This window comes from Thalassophryne amazonica, chromosome 15 (assembly GCF_902500255.1).
Source record: "Thalassophryne amazonica chromosome 15, fThaAma1.1, whole genome shotgun sequence".
Lineage (NCBI taxonomy): Eukaryota > Metazoa > Chordata > Actinopteri > Batrachoidiformes > Batrachoididae > Thalassophryne > Thalassophryne amazonica.
The window spans coordinates 24434128-24449962 of NC_047117.1; the positions used below are offsets into that span (position 1 = coordinate 24434128).

At 38.6% G+C, this 15835-nt stretch overlaps 1 protein-coding gene and 1 long non-coding RNA gene across 3 annotated transcripts in view; one reads left to right on the forward strand and one right to left on the reverse strand.

Annotated features, from left to right (window-relative positions):
• The window catches only part of uso1 (USO1 vesicle transport factor), a 39074-nt gene extending 26828 nt beyond the window's left edge, over positions 1 to 12246 (forward strand). For both annotated transcript variants that reach the window (XM_034187715.1, XM_034187716.1), the window contains 11 exons: positions 567 to 677; positions 912 to 1030; positions 2081 to 2262; positions 2350 to 2471; positions 2589 to 2727; positions 4933 to 5099; positions 6620 to 6685; positions 7946 to 8044; positions 8131 to 8235; positions 9117 to 9332; positions 11790 to 12246. In XM_034187715.1, coding sequence (XP_034043606.1) covers positions 567 to 677; positions 912 to 1030; positions 2081 to 2262; positions 2350 to 2471; positions 2589 to 2727; positions 4933 to 5099; positions 6620 to 6685; positions 7946 to 8044; positions 8131 to 8235; positions 9117 to 9332; positions 11790 to 11864 — 1401 coding nt within the window. In that variant the 3' untranslated portion in view covers positions 11865 to 12246. The remainder of the gene's footprint in view (positions 1 to 566; positions 678 to 911; positions 1031 to 2080; positions 2263 to 2349; positions 2472 to 2588; positions 2728 to 4932; positions 5100 to 6619; positions 6686 to 7945; positions 8045 to 8130; positions 8236 to 9116; positions 9333 to 11789) is intronic.
• On the reverse strand, positions 12054 to 12523 carry LOC117525776. The gene is made up of 2 exons (XR_004565139.1): positions 12355 to 12523; positions 12054 to 12309 (listed from the first exon to the last, which is right to left on the reverse strand). It is a non-coding gene; the product is annotated as an uncharacterized LOC117525776 (long non-coding RNA).
• Between the last annotated feature and the right edge of the window lie 3312 nt (positions 12524 to 15835).

Here is a 15835-nt window from a genome sequence, read left to right on the forward strand (position 1 = left end):
ACATTCTGGATTGGCCATATCAGTCCCCAGACCTGAATATTATTGAAAATATGTGGTGTGATTTTAAGTGGGCTGTCCATGCTCGGAAACCAACAAACCTGAGATGCTTTGTAAAGAAGAATGCTCCAAAATACCTTTAACCAGAATCCAGACTCTCATTGAAAGCTATAGGACGTTTAGAGGCTATTATTTCTGCAAAAGTAGGATCGACTAAATATTGATGCATTTTTTTTTTTTCTGTTGGGGTGCCCAAATTTATGCACCTGCCTAATTTTGTTTAAAGAATTATTGCACACTTTGTGTAAATCCTATAAACTTCATTTCACTTCTCAAATATCAGTGTTTGTCTGCTATATAATATATTTAACTGAAATTTCTGATTCAGACAGCCAATGATTTATAAAGGAAAATCATGAAAATTATCAGGGGTGCCCAAACTTTTACATACAACTGTATTTGTTTTTTTTTTTTTTGTTTTTTTTTGCGGGGATGGGTGTTGAAATGTCATTAACATTTTTACAGCTGAGCATAGTTTTGTGGTAAATTTTTGTTTTTGTGTTCAACAGGGCAGTAAAGTCCAGACCAGAGTGGGCCTCTTGATGTTACTATGCACATGGATCAGCAACTGTCCCATTGCTGTCACACACTTTCTACACAATCAGGAAAATGTTCCTTTTGTATCCTTTAAACTACAGGGAATATCTGTATCTGTCTGTAGTTATACAAGTATTTATATAAAATTACCTGACCTGTATAACACTGATCAGACAAAATACTGATGTCAAATTCAGGCCTTGATTGATATGGACGGCTGGTGTTGTCGTCTTTGACTCCCTCTAAAGGGTTTAAAGTGTGTGGGAGTCTTACGATTATGGTTGTTAAAATATTCTTTGACTTGATAACCCCTGTAGCTGACAGGCCAGATATCAGAGAACCTGGGAGAGGACGAGAGGCTGGTTCAGGGCCTGTGTGCGCTGCTCCTCGGCATCTGCATCTATTTCAATGACAACTCCCTGGAGAACTACACCAAGTAAGCCTCTGTAACTTAGCCCGGACATACGCATCACACTGACTGACTTCAGTACAGAGCGTGCTACATTTTAACAGCACTTTAAAATACTATTTTGCTTTATGTACATAATAAGTCTATTTTATTCTCACAGATTAATAACAGTCCAGTTATTCAACAAACGTGAGAGAATAGTGGCTCTTAGAGGCAGAATATTCGGCTAACGAGGCTCATCTCTGAGCGTGGCGCAAAGTTCAAGAGGTTAAAAATTTAGCAAAAACAGCGTGGGGAAGTTTGTGTATGAGGTATTAGGAGGACAAATGAGGATTTTAGAGGCATGTTTGTGGTGAGGACAAGGCTGTTAGAAGCCCATTATCTGAGTACCTGGCTGCTACGAGGACAGGACAAGCTATTTTGGCTTGGCCCTCTCGCGCACTTCGTGTATATATATATATATATATATATATATATATATATATATATATAATCTCCTTCACCTGCTCCTTTTTTCCATCGTCCATGCAACAGATGATGGCTCGTTTCTGATATTGCTTAAGAAAAACCATCTTTCTTTTTCCATTGATGTGGTGCATCAAAGTTCATCTGATTTTAATCACTTCGTTACTGTTACGGTTTGTGCTTTTTAATTTGCAGATATACAAGATAACATTTGTTTTGTGTTTAGTTTGACGGAGATAAACTGATTCATTCATTTATCTGTTCACTCACTGCCCTCTATTTACTTGCATACATGTCCCAGCATTTCCAAAACCTCAGGAATAATCATGTGAAAAATATTTTTTGAAAACATTCTATTTTTTTTTTTTTTTTTGTATTGTAAACTGATGGTACTCTGTGGTAGCGTGTCTTTTTTTTGTTTTGTTTTTTTTTTTCGATTATAAATGCATCAGTGGTTAATTGGATTTATTGCAGAATAGTTGACCGGTTTCCCCCTGACATTTCAGAAATCAAATTACTGCTGAGAGCAGGAAATTACTTTATTTCCATCATGTACGTATAAGCGGTGACTGTGACATCTACGGCGTGTCATGTCATCTCTGTGCTCTTCAGAGAGAAGCTAAAGCAGCTGGTTGAGAAACGCATTGGAAAGGAGAACTTTGTAGAGAAACTGGGCTTCATCACTAAGCATGAGCTGTACTCGCGGGCATCCCAGAAGCCCCAGCCCGTCTTCCCGTCTCCAGAGCAGATGTTGTTTGACCACGAGTTCACCAAGCTGGTTAAAGAGCTTGAGGGTGAGTCAGCAACCTTTTGATACCCAGTAATCAACATCTCCTCTATTATTTCACCACCGTTTCTGGACAATGTTATTGTCTATACAGGTGTGATAACCAAAGCCGTTCACAAGTCGAGTGAAGAGGAGAAGAAGGAAGAGGAGGTGAAAAAGTCATTGGAGCAACACGACAACATAGTAACTCAGTACAAAGAGCTGATCCGAGAGCAGGTAATGAAAAATACAGTCAGATCTCCAGATTGCACTGAAAAAGAGTCAAGTTGTTTTTAAGGAAAAATCGACACGTCCTCTTGCTCGCTCTTATCTTGAATTGTTTTGTGTGTTCAGGATGCACAAGTCAATGAGCTGAAAGAGCAGGTAGCCTCTTTGTCCTCTCAGAATGAACAGCTGCAAACTACAATCACCCAGCAGCTGTGTCAGATCCAGCAGCACAAAGACCAGTACAACATCCTCAAGCTGAAAGTAGGTGGGTTCACTTCACCACCACATCATCTGGAACCAGGTTGTGTACTGTATCAGGTGTGTGCACCATCGCCACTTCAAGGGTCAGACAGACAGGATTGTTTGTCCTTTTCATTATTATTTTAGACCATCAGCACTCTCTGCTTATTTGGAAGTGGAAATAAACCAAACATATTACAGCTTTCCATTTGAATTAGTTTGCGTGTTGGAAACACAAGGATTTGAAGTTAACTTCATTCAGTTCACTGGTGACCAGAAGGATGTATTTTGTGTTTTGGTAAGGTTAGACCTTACTCGTGTGAAGCGCCATGAGGCAGCATCGTGGAGATTTGGCACCAGTAACACCCAAATCGCTCACATATTGTCACGTATACACAAAACAAAAACAAGGGTGGCGAGGAAGGTATTGCTTTGCTGTCCATATTTAAACAGAAATTTAAAAACCATGAAAACAAGGAGCTTTTGCTCATGGTCCAGAATGAAGACAAGGTGCCCATTGTTCAAACAATATTGCAAAATAAAATGTTTATTTATCTTAAACTGCAAGATGAATAGTACAAATTAATTAAAAATAGCATTTTTTTTTTCTTAAATGTCATAAAAAGTATTAAAAGAATAAGATAACACCAAGTTCTTTTTCAAAAAGATGAGGATGTCTCCATCTACTGAGAGGGTGGTGATAATAATAATTATAATAATAAGAATAATTATAGTAATTTTATTGAGGCACTTGTACACTTTCAGGTGAAACACACTAGTCTTCCCAAGCAGGCACCCAGAAAATGGAAGAACAACCCCCCCCCCCCCCCCCCCCGGTGCATGCTCAGTGGACTCCCAGTCTCTCCTTGTCCTCAGTTTAAAATGACACAAAGAAGGCGTGGCATGCACTCACTGATCTTATTGATCTCAGTGAGGTCAGTGCTCATATTTGTTCCTCAGCTGCTAATATTTTCAGCGAATTTTTTCCCCGTTCACAGCTGCTTTGATTTCACGGCAAATCTGGATTAAGATTAGTGTGATTATGTTAAAAACACATAACCATCATAATAAATATGTATTTAACAGTATTACGCAAACTTGCAATAGACCACTGTTACTTTGTTTGGTGCATGTGCACTGAGAACTCACTCATGTAGAACACTGTGGAGAGCAGTGCCTTTTCATGCGGGCATGCATCCTCATGACTGAATGGACAACACGGTGACAAATGCCTGTAACTTGCCCAAAGAAATGGTGGGCAATGTCTCTTAAACGTGTCCCAGATGTGATAATCGGAACAATAAGATAAAAGATAACATTGGTGCCATCAGCTGTAATTCTGTACGCGCACATTTTTGTCACAGCTTTGTTCATAAAACTCATTCAGTATTACAACAATAAAAATAGCTTGTGTGAAACTACATTTAATGTCTTGATTCAAATGTGCTTCGCACAAATGACAGCTGAGTTTTGGGAGGAAAGCCGGAAAACAGCGGAGTTTTACATCATGAAGCATTGTCAAGGAGATTGCAGAATGCTATAAAAATGCAACGTTCCATTCATTCATCCATTCAAGTGTACTGCTTCAGTTGTCATGAAAAGAAAGCACCAGCTCAGTATTTTTCAAGCATTTAGAAACCGTAAAACACGTACTGAAAGCAGCTGAACTTCTGGCTGAGGGTGCAGTTTACTTTTGTTTTGAGGCGGGTTGCCAGGTCTGCACTTTATAAACCAGACTATTAGGAGGCAATCTGGATTAAGCCGTTTCATGCTGCTTTTTTTGTTTTGTTGTTGGGTTTTTTTTAGCACTTTTTTGGATTGTGGGTGATCGTAGTACAGCAGTGCCCTGTGGAATAAGGTGTGAGAGATGCTACTCATACGAATTTTGGACAAACAGGCAATTCGCGCTCCCATGCTGACAGGGGAGGTGGGAGCTCGAGATTAGTCACACGAGATTTACACGGTACTACAGCATGCGCATTGAGAATGTAACAATTGTCTGTTAATCAGCAGTTCACGTGTCGAACTGTGTGAGGGTCTGCACAGATCATAGATGAAGTAGGGTCTATTACACCACTAGTCCATAAACAATAATGGCAGTTGCTCTAAACTTTTGAATTAATCAGATTTTTCACTGTAACAGATTTTGTAAGAGGGGAGGGCTACACTGACAATGACATCACACGTCCTAATGAAGCTGATGTTCAACTGTATGTGGGTTTTATCTCAGGTAAAGAAAACCAGAGTCAAGCTAACGGCCAGGTGGACACTTCCCAGGTGAACGGGCTGCAAACAGAGGAGCTCACACAACTTCGAGAAGAGGTGGAGGAGCTCCACAAGCAACACGCACTACTTCAGACACAGCTCAGTGACAAAGACGCACTCATCAACATCCTGGTTGGTGCCCGACTGCGTGTTTGCGATCACAACACAAACTGATAACCTATAAAGATAGTACCAGTGTCACACAGAACACTTCCCAAATAGCCTCAAAGGTCACTGTTGAACCAACACAGTGCTATTAATCTGAAGACAAACAAGCTTTCAAGTTATCATGTCTGCTGAAGAAGAAAAAAAATTTAGTTTCCTCTGGTTCAGTTAGAGGCATAGAGGAACAATAAATGGTAACCTGCTCCTTCTGGAGCAGTTTGAGCAGAGAACATGAACAATGAGATGACACAATGAGATTGTGAATAATTAATTAAAAACTTTGCTTCTACAGCTTTAAAGACAAACCGCACACAGCGTTGATCCAACAGTCACCATTGGCTACTGTTTTGGGTGTACATTAGTGCAGCTTTAATTAACATTTCATTGTAACAATGTCTAAGTATATTTTTGCTTAAACATTTAGTCTGTAGTAACATACAAGATATGTGTACAAAGTGCAATGAGGATAAAGGGACGTTGTTCCACTGCATGTGACAAGGTACTAAGGTTGGACTTTTCTGGGAGTAGGTTTAAATCCTGCTCTTTTTATTTTGGGAATTTATCCTGGAAAACCTAACTTTACCACAAATTAAATAATGATCAGCATGTGTCTCCTGCAAGCTAAAAAATCAATTGCTATATTTTGTAAAAAGACAAACGGGCCCAGTTTGACATACTGGGTGAAACAAATGCTCATAGTTTTTCCTCTAGAAAATATTACATGTATTAGCAAAGGGAAACTGGCAGTGTTTGAAGAGATATGGGGGCCATTTAGAGAATTTGTGAAAAAATGTGAATTTAGCAAATATTAATTGTAAAATGGTGACTGTAATCTGTAAACCTGACTTTTTTCCTCCCCCTCCCCCCTTTTTTTTTTTTTTTGCATATGGTGAAATTGAGAATTTGTTTATGTAGACAAATATGTACACAAAGAAGTGCTATGTCTGGGGAGGGAGGTTGTTTTTTTTCCGTATTGTTCTTGTTATTAACGTTTTTTCTTAATGTTTTTGCACAGTGCTGAGAAATAATTCTGACGTATAGTTGTATGTGTGTCAATTTAAAACAAATAAGTGCAGTGTAAACAATTTAATTACTTTTGTGCAGATTGTCTTATAACACAGTTTTAGCTGGTTAAAAGTAAGGCTTTAAAGCATCATAAAATTTTTCCTCATGATTTGTATGAATACAACAATTTGTAAGCACGGCGTAACTACTACAGCATTTTTTTAAAGTCATGAGCTGGAACAAAAAGTCTTGACTTTGAATGAGCAGATTTGAAAATGAAAATAGTCCAGGTGAAATTCTTGCTGGAATAAGATAATTATTAAAGCACTCATGTAGTGCAAAACCAGTAATACTGTGATATTAATTTTTAGGTCATATCACCCACTCCATTATGAATAGAGTTTTAACTCTGCACAGTGAAGATTAGAGATTACAGTTGTTCACTAATGCTAACTAATGGAATATGTTTTTGATGACTGCAGAGGTCAGAAGCTGCACAGACAGCAGAGGGTACAGCAGGATCGTCTGACACCACAGAAGTGCTTAAGGTGAGCTTTATGTTTATCAGTTAAGCGGCTTTCGTACCTGGCAAAGTTTAACATCTGGCTTTCTGCAGTAGCAACTAGGGATGGGTATTGCTAAGATTTTATCTATCAATGGAGTTATTGATCCGATTCCTTATTGATTCCCTTATCAATACCTCTTGTGAATTTTCTGTATACTAAAAGTAGGCTTTACAGGTTTTAAGTCAATGTCAGTGTCATTCATAAAGAGCAGAGGGCATCTCATTTTGGGAGGGGGAAAAAAAAAAAAGCGTTTGTTGTAGTTTGTTGTCTGTGTTACAACATTTGGAAAGAGGTGTGATTTGATTTAAAATGGTGATTCACTTTGAAGTTATTAATTCCAACCGGACTCTATCTTGACTCAGCAGAGAGCGATGCAGCGTTTGGAGCTGTGTGAACGGAACGGAGGACAATTTTCGTTTCTTGCTCGCAACAAGACAAGAGTCCCGGTTAGTGACTTTAACTCGCACAAAAGTGACTCACCAATTACACTTTAAATGGCTTTGAGAGGGGTTAAGAAGCGGATTTGTCACTTCTGAAAAGCAGCGAAGCAGAGAACCAACAAAGCAGTGGGTCAGAGCACTGCTTTGTTGTTTCAAGCTTCAAGAACAGCTGCTGCAGAAGCGGTTGATTAGACCTGCTGCAGGGTCTGGAATCAGTGTAAAGAAATGATCATTTTCCCGATAAAACACCCTAAAAAATGGCCGCTTTGAAGGACCGATAAGGGAATCGTTAAGCAAAAAAGGCAACTGATGTCGGTGGCTCGAACCATTTCTTAACGATTCTTGAAAAGAACTGGTTCTCGATCCCCATCCCAAGTAGCAACTCAGTCTAACTTCTATATACGTCTGGATGAACTCGGCACAACACTGTGGCTTAGTACAGGTCAGGAAAGTTCTTAACCTTGTAGCAAAAATTTGTTAGGAACTCTGTCAAACTCCTAGCTAAGGTGGCTGAAGGCATACTCTGATTGGGTAGTGCTGGGTAAACAGGGTGTCATTTGGCATCCAGTTTTTCTACACTAAGTTTGCCTGGAGTGTACACACAGTTGTCTGTAATCACTCCAAAGTATTCCGACACGTGCTGAACTATGCCGAGTAGTGTGCCGAGTTGCATATAATTCATGCAGAGTCCCTACTGTGAAAATGCTTTTTGTAAGGACAGACATCTCTGTGACTGTGACCATGTGGACATTCCCTGTCCTCCATATATTTTTGGAAGCATCAGTGCTGGTCTTGTCTTTAGGAGCTGGAAGCTCTAAGGAGTCAAGTCCAAACCCAGCTGGCTGAGATCAACCAGCTGAAGACGGAGAGACAAGAACTGCTCAGATCAGTGGAAGCTGGGGTAAGCTGTCATGACTATCTCAGAAATAATCACCTTATCCTGAAAAGGAGACTTAAATTAATGAGCCTGTCCCTACTTTCTTGCAGTCTTTGGACACAGCCACCAGTGGTGACAGTTCATCAGACACAGTCAAGTTGGCAGAGCTCGAGAGTAGACTTGCAGCACAGGTGTCTGAAACGGAAAGACACAAGGTGTGTATTTTTGACTGTGTCTCTGTCAAACACCACCCTAGTTTAATTATTCAACACCAGCTTGATACTCACTTCTGGATTGTTAGCACGAACGGTTGAAATCTGACATGCCAGTTATCATGTAGCTTTGTGAAAACAGTGAACCTGGACTGACATATGAGGAGTGACACAGGCTATGGAGCACAGCAGTAGGAGCTGTCTATTTTTGAGGCTACTTTAGTCACACCCCAACAGTTCTCTGGAATCCAGGATAGGTGGGAGATCATAGCTTTGTTGGTAAAGCTAAAGTTTTCATTTCAGTCTGAATCAAACCCATCCTGGGGCGGGTAATCAGCTAGTTCTTAATAATTAATTGTGTTTTCTTATTACATTGGTTGTTTTATGACCAGAGGAAGGAAAGCAAAAATGCTGACTCAATCTCATATGAAGCTGTAACATGATAAAGTTTTTAAAAACTGGGTTGAATGACAGTCGTGGTGGTGTAAAGAAGCCTTTCTGCACCTGGCAAAGGTATTTACACTGAATGCTTGTCAAGTAACTTCCACCAAGAAGGTTGTGTGATGACTGACGTTTGTTTTATAGCAACATTACGGAAATATTTTCAGCTCACACCCACAAAACTCTGCAATCATTGATCTTTTCATGAGGCAGAATCCATTAAAAGATATGGTTGACCAGACTCCAGATGTGGATTTTAGATCTTTTCTTTTGATCTAAATCAGTGACTCACAACCTCAAGGTCCAAACCCTGCCCCTTTAAGAAAGGCTTCAGTGTGTTGTATGCATTATTAATACAGATGGATGTCAGGCTTCCTGAAAATTTTAACCTGATTTGCTCAGTGTCTGCACTCTTTCCATGTCATTTTCCTTCTCTGGTCCAGGATGAGGCAAGGAGCCTGTCTGGGAGCCGGGCAGAGCTGGAGCAGCAGCTGGCATCGGCCACCAGCACGGTCGCCATCCTGCAGGCAGAGAAAACAAAACTACAAACAGAGGTGCAAGAGTCCAAAAAGGAGCAGGATGACCTGCTAATGCTGCTGGCAGACCAGGACCAGAAGATCCTTAGCCTTAAAAAAAGACTCAAAGAGCTGGGAGAGCCGGTAGACAAACATTTAACTGGCTGAGAGTTTATTTGATTTTAAGGGTTGAAAGTTTGTAATGCAGTCAGGACAAATATGAACAAGTTGGTTTGCAGTGGAAATGTGAATGAATGAATGAGTTGAATGAATGAACGAGTTTATTTATTCGGCACACGTGTTAATAATATAACAATTTATCAAAAACAATAAACAAACCAATATAAATTATAACAAAATAACAATAATATTAACCAAAAACAAACCCCATGTGTCCGAAAGGGAGTGGGTTGAAGCAGAGCTTATCACGCCCACCCCTTATACCACAAATCTAACAGTTATATTCACTCATACACAGACTCGTAAACACATATCACTACGCAGACACACACTCACATATTCATACACTCACACAAACACGATACATACATGTCCACACACATAAATATATGCATATATTTGTCCATAATTAAACAATGCCTATAATTCAGATCATATTTTCTTCACTGTAATACTTTGTTATAATATTCTTTTTAAATAATCTCTTGAAAAATACCAAAGTACCACACAGTCTAATCTCTGTCGGACATTCATTCCATTTCTTCACCCCAATCACAGATGCAAAAAAACCCTTTGCATTTGTTCTTACTGGTGGTTTCTTAAAAATTGCACAATCCTCGTAAACTGTAACCAATTCCTTCAGTCTGAACAGATTCTGGACATGTCTCGGTAAGGCTTGGCTTTTTGCTTTAAACAAAGTTTGAATTGTGATGTAATCCACCAAATCTCTAAATTTTAGTAAATTTAAAGACACAAATAGAGAATGTGTTGGTTCACGGTAATGTTTATTGCCGATGATTCTTATAGCTCATTTGTAAAAGAAATATTTGATTTGTAAGTGTTTCCCCACATCTGAACACAATATGTCATGTATGGAGTTACCGAGGAGTGACATAAAGTAAGTAACCCTTTTTGTGAAAGTATGTCTTTAGTTTTATACAAAATGGCGATGGATTTTGACATTTTCGAATTGATGTAATTTATGTGGTTTCCAGCTGAGTTTATCAGTTATAACACCTAGGAATTTGTTCTCCATTACTTTTTCTATTTCCATATTGTTTATAGTAAGGTTTTTACATTTAGGTACTTGTTTATTTCCAACTATAATACATTTTTTCCCAAGATGGAGCGACAATTTATTAGCATCAAACCAAGCCTTAAACTTTTTCAACTCATTCTCCACCATGTCCAGAAGCTGTTCTAGATTATCACCACTACTGAAGACAGTTGTATCATCTGCAAATAAAATACACTTCAGTGATTGCGACACCCAACCAATATCATTAATATATAAAATAAACAACAAGGGACCAAGCACAGAGCCCTGCGGCACTCAAGTAATTTTTAAATGTGGTTTTCTTTTTTCCAAAATTGCAGTGTTATATATTGCATTACTCTTTTTAATGAAAAACAATAAAAAGTAACTTTTTCTGATGAACCAATCTGATTTAGCAGTTTAATGCATAATTACACATAAAGAGATGACTGTTATCCGGGAATTTCCAGATGTAGCGTATACCCACTATTTGTACGAGGTGTTGCTAGTTGACGTGGTGCATTTGAACGACCGGTCTAATTCAAGAAAATGCTAACTGTGATTAGCTTTAGCACATTCAACTGTCATCTCTACAAAGACAACAATTTTAGTCAGTGAATAATGAATTGGTCAAAGGGGTGTTATTATAAAACCAGAGGATAGCTGAGTCAAAAGAATTCAGTTTTAAAGATAAGTAGTCACACTACATTTTTAGAAGTCTTGAATGATTAGCATTGTTGATAGTAATTCATTAGCCTAGCCGCAAAGCGGAAAGGGCCTGCTATAACGGACATGTCTGCCTATCTACACCAATATTTCTGAAACGCAAATAGTAGTTTCAATTCAGTGTGGTGGATAAACTCAGTGGACCGTGCTCTAGTAATATGGGTCTTGTCGAGTTCAAATCAGAGGCCATTGTCTGTTCACTGTTATATCTCCACAATGCAAAGATCATTTTCAATCCGACTTGGTGGATGAGCTCACTGGACCATCCTCTGGCAGCAGGGGTCATGTAAAGGTCGAGGTCCAGTCAGAGGTCATCATCTAAGAAACATTAATGGTTGTATCTCAAGGAGAACATGAGATAGATTTCTGCTGTCCTGATGCTAACGATGCCATGTGGTGACATCAAGTGAAGTCCTGAAGTGATTGGGTGGTGACGAGGCACTGCAGTCATCTGGATGCCTTGTTTGATATTTTTTCAGTCCTTATTTTGGGAGCATCTTTGCTTTATGAAGTTATTTGTTTTGTGTTTTTAACCTCAGATTTTTGCCCTCTACAGTCATATTTATTATTCGTTGTATATAGAATGCAGAGTAACTTGAATAACTGTGAGCTGTGTGTCATGCATTTGCCTTAGTGAGACTGTCGCGCTCTCCTCACAGGTTGAAGATGAAGATTATCTTGATACCAGGGACCAAACAGATGAGGAGGAGGAGGAGGAAGAGGATGAAAACTAGATTAACACTGATGGAAGAATTATGAGAATTTATCTTCCCGCAGGCAAGAAAAGACTACTGAAACACACTTGAGAAACTGAAGGATAAGACTGGTGGTGAAACGGTTTCTGTGTCTGGCTGCCATACTCTGATTTTTCGTTACTTGCCTTTGCATCTTCTGTCTGTTAGTTTGGTTGTCTCTTTTTTTTTTTCTTCTTCTTCTTTTTTGAAGGATTGAGTTCTTTTGATGCTACAACAAAGCTAAGTGTTCCCCTCAGTGTGTTCATCTCCGCTATCGTCATCACAGTATGAATGATTTTACCAGTTTGCTTTTATTATAATGCATTGTCATGTAGTTTGTAACCCCTAAAGACACTGTTAATTTTAACATGGGCCATCTGTTAAAAAAAAAAAAGGCATAGGATATGAAATGTAGTAAAATTCACCTCTGAGCAGATTCTTTTGACTACAGACATGCTGGTGAGCCGGCCTGCCTCACTCAACACGCCACCTATTGTGGAAAAAATGTCACTGTGCTTTGAATTTGCAAACATCTTTATCTGCGTACATCCATAATCAGCATTAGTTCAGTGTGAAGAATCAACTTTCAGTTGTTTTGTCATGTTAATGAGACAACTCAGCGTGCTCTACAATATGCTGCAACACTCTGTAGGGATGGGGGTGGGTGGGGGGGGGTGGGGGGGAGTGAGATTTAAAAAAAAAAAAAAAAAAAAAAAATTTGTCCAGGACTGGTATTGAGCTTCTGTATATTGTGTAACTTATCAGTAATGAGCCACATTGATATGAATAAAGAATCTATCAGACTATATGCCTGCAGGAATAATTGTAGATAAATAAAGTTTTACTAAATCTACAGTGGAACTTTTTAAACTCTGTTCAATGTTGTGTCTGAATTGAGAGTATATTTCTAATTTTTTTTATTGCGCTACAAATTTAATTCAAATGTGAAATACTCCTATGAGAAAGCTTTAATTTTTTCCTGATTTTTGAAAATGCATCACTGATTGTTTACAGCTACATAATAAACATTGACTCCATAAAATGCATTATAAAGGTAACCAAATACAACTTTAAATGAGCAAGTATCCACCTGAAGCAAAGAGAAATATGAGTGTTTATCACCTTTGGATACTTTTGATTCATTAATTTGTTTCCCAAAGACACACTGGTTCAACACACGTCCATGACTGAATATTTCCAAAGGAAACATGACTAATCAATTAAATGTTGGTTTGTTAAACACTTCTTGTATTAATTACATTGAACATTTATTCCACTGTAAATTTTGAGAGAAAGCACAAAACTGAATTAAAATATGACTGCAATGGAAACAGATTTGGAGAATTACTACATCTTCTGTTTAAAAGTGACTGTTTCTTTTTTTGGCGGGGGCAGGGGGGCTTCTCCAGTATCAAAAACCCATTGTGCAAAAACTTGATTTTGCACATCTGGAGGTGACACCAGCAGACCCATGATGCCTGCCTTTAATTTACAGTCGAGACAGTTTTGAAGCCAGACAACTCGTTTCAGCAGTTGAAACTGCTGATCCTTTATGGGGGAACCAGGAGGCGGCCCACCCTCATTTTTTGTAAACCACAACGAGAAGTGTCAGAAGCACCTTGTAAAGTTGTGTATAAAATGTACTCTGTTCCTCCATCTCTGGCCCCCTCCCCTCCACCGTCCTTATTTCTCCAAGAATACACTCCTCAGTTTCTCTCATTAGTAAAGGGTTTGCATTTGTCAAATCAGACAAAATCATGAAATAAAAGCAGAGTACATTGTGATATGATGGTGTTAACAATTATCAGATAGCATCTGTGATGATTCACCACTTAAGGCACTGAACTGATTAACAGCTGAATAATGAGCAGTCATTTAAAATGTCATAATTTTGCATGAATCACTTTTAATCTACATTTCACAGTAAATGCAGTGTTTTATATAACCTTAAATCTCTGCAATTACCTGCACATGCAGAAATTCACCTGCTTTAAGCACAATTTTGGCCAGAAATCACACTCTGTGCCATGTCCGAGCAAGCTCCGTCCCCAAATTCCAGTTTGATTACAGTGACATAAGTCTCAGGACTGCATATGTGGATTCCATCAGTCAATAATTGAGACACACCCACTCAGCTGATCTGCACTGTGCGCCACGCCCACGTGAGAGGGAGATGCCATTCTCTGATGGGAAAAGGGGTGTGGCCAATGTTTTTTCCATTGAAAGCAATGAGTAAAAACTGGTTATTTATTGATCACTCACTCATCTTCAACCGTTTATTCCAATTGAGGGTCATGGGGTGGGTGGGGGGGAGCACAGGTGGTAATCGATCCCATGACCTTTTTGCTGTAAGGCAACAGTGCTAACCACAAGGCCACCGTGCTGCCGTGTTTATTGATTAGATGTTATTCATATTATTTAAGGATATATCACCTCATAGTTTATGGCTATTTATTTATTTGTAAATTTTTTGTTTTAAGACAAGTGGTAGGTTGCTAGAAAGGTAAATAATATGACACACACATATATATACAGTTGTGCTCAAAAGTTTACATACCCTGGCAGAATTTTTGCTTTTTTTGGCCATTTTTAAGAGAATATGAATGACAACACAAAAACTTTTTTTCACTCATGGTGAGTGGTTGGGTGAAGCCACTTATTGTGAAACAACTGTGTTTATTCTTTTTTAAATCAAAATGACAAAAGAACTACCCAAATGACCCTGATCCAAAGTTTACATACCCCTTTTCTTAATACTGTGTATTGCCCCTTTAACATCAACGACAGCTTGGAGTCTTTTGTGGTGGTTGTGGACGAGGCTCTCTGATGGTAAAACTGCCACTGAATATGTCTTGGACTTTATTTACATCCATTACAAAGAAATACAAACAATATGGTACTCTGTGGTAAATCTGCATGGAGTAGACAGTTCTCAAAAACTGAGTGACTGTGCAAGAAGCAGAAGAGTGAGGAAAGCCACCAAGACACCCAGACAACCCAGAAGAAGTTATAGGCTTACGCGGCTATGATTTGAGACATTGTGCACAGTGCAAGCTTTGCATTTTGTAGCACCAGTTATCCATCTTCATGAAGTGGTATAGAGGATTTTCTTAAAAAGAAGACCTGAAAGTTTAGCTACAAATTGCCAGAAGGTACATCTGAGATGGAAGCCTGGATTTGATCTGTTTTGGTGAAAGAAAATCCTTCTCTGCTCTACTCCACTATGAAGCTAAGAGTAGTAATACAAAATGCAAAGCTTGCACTGTGCACAATTTCCCCAATCACAGCCACATAAGCCCATAACTTCTCCTGGGTTGTTTAGGTGTCTTGGTGGCTTTCCTCACTCTTGTACTTCTTGCACAGTCACTCGGTTTTTGAAAACTGTCTACTCCATGCAGATTTACCATAAAGTGCCATACTGTTTGTATTTCTTTGTAATTAATGTAAATAAAGTCCAAAACATATTCAGCGGCAGCTTTACCATCAAAGAGCCTCGTCCACAATCACCACAAAAGACTCCAAGCTGTCATTGATGTTAAAGGGGGAAATACACAGTATTAAGAACGGGGGTATGTAAACTTTTGATCAGAATCTTTGGGTAGTTCTCTTGTCATTTTGATTTAAAGAGGAAACACAGTTGTTTGACAATAAATGGCTTCACCCAACCACTAAGCATGAGTGGAAAAAAAGTTTGTGTTATTCATATTCTCTGAAAAATGGCAAAAAAAATCAAAAATTCTGCAACGGTATGTAAACCTTTGAACACAACTATATATACACATACATAGAGGTGCTGGTCAAATAATTAGAATATCATGAAAAAGTTGATTTATTTCAGTAATTCCATTCAAAAAGTGAAACTTGTATATTCTATTTATTCATTACTCAGACTGATATATTTCAAGTGTTTATTTCTTTTAATTTTGATGATTATAACTGATAACTAATGAAAACCCCAAATTCAGTATCTC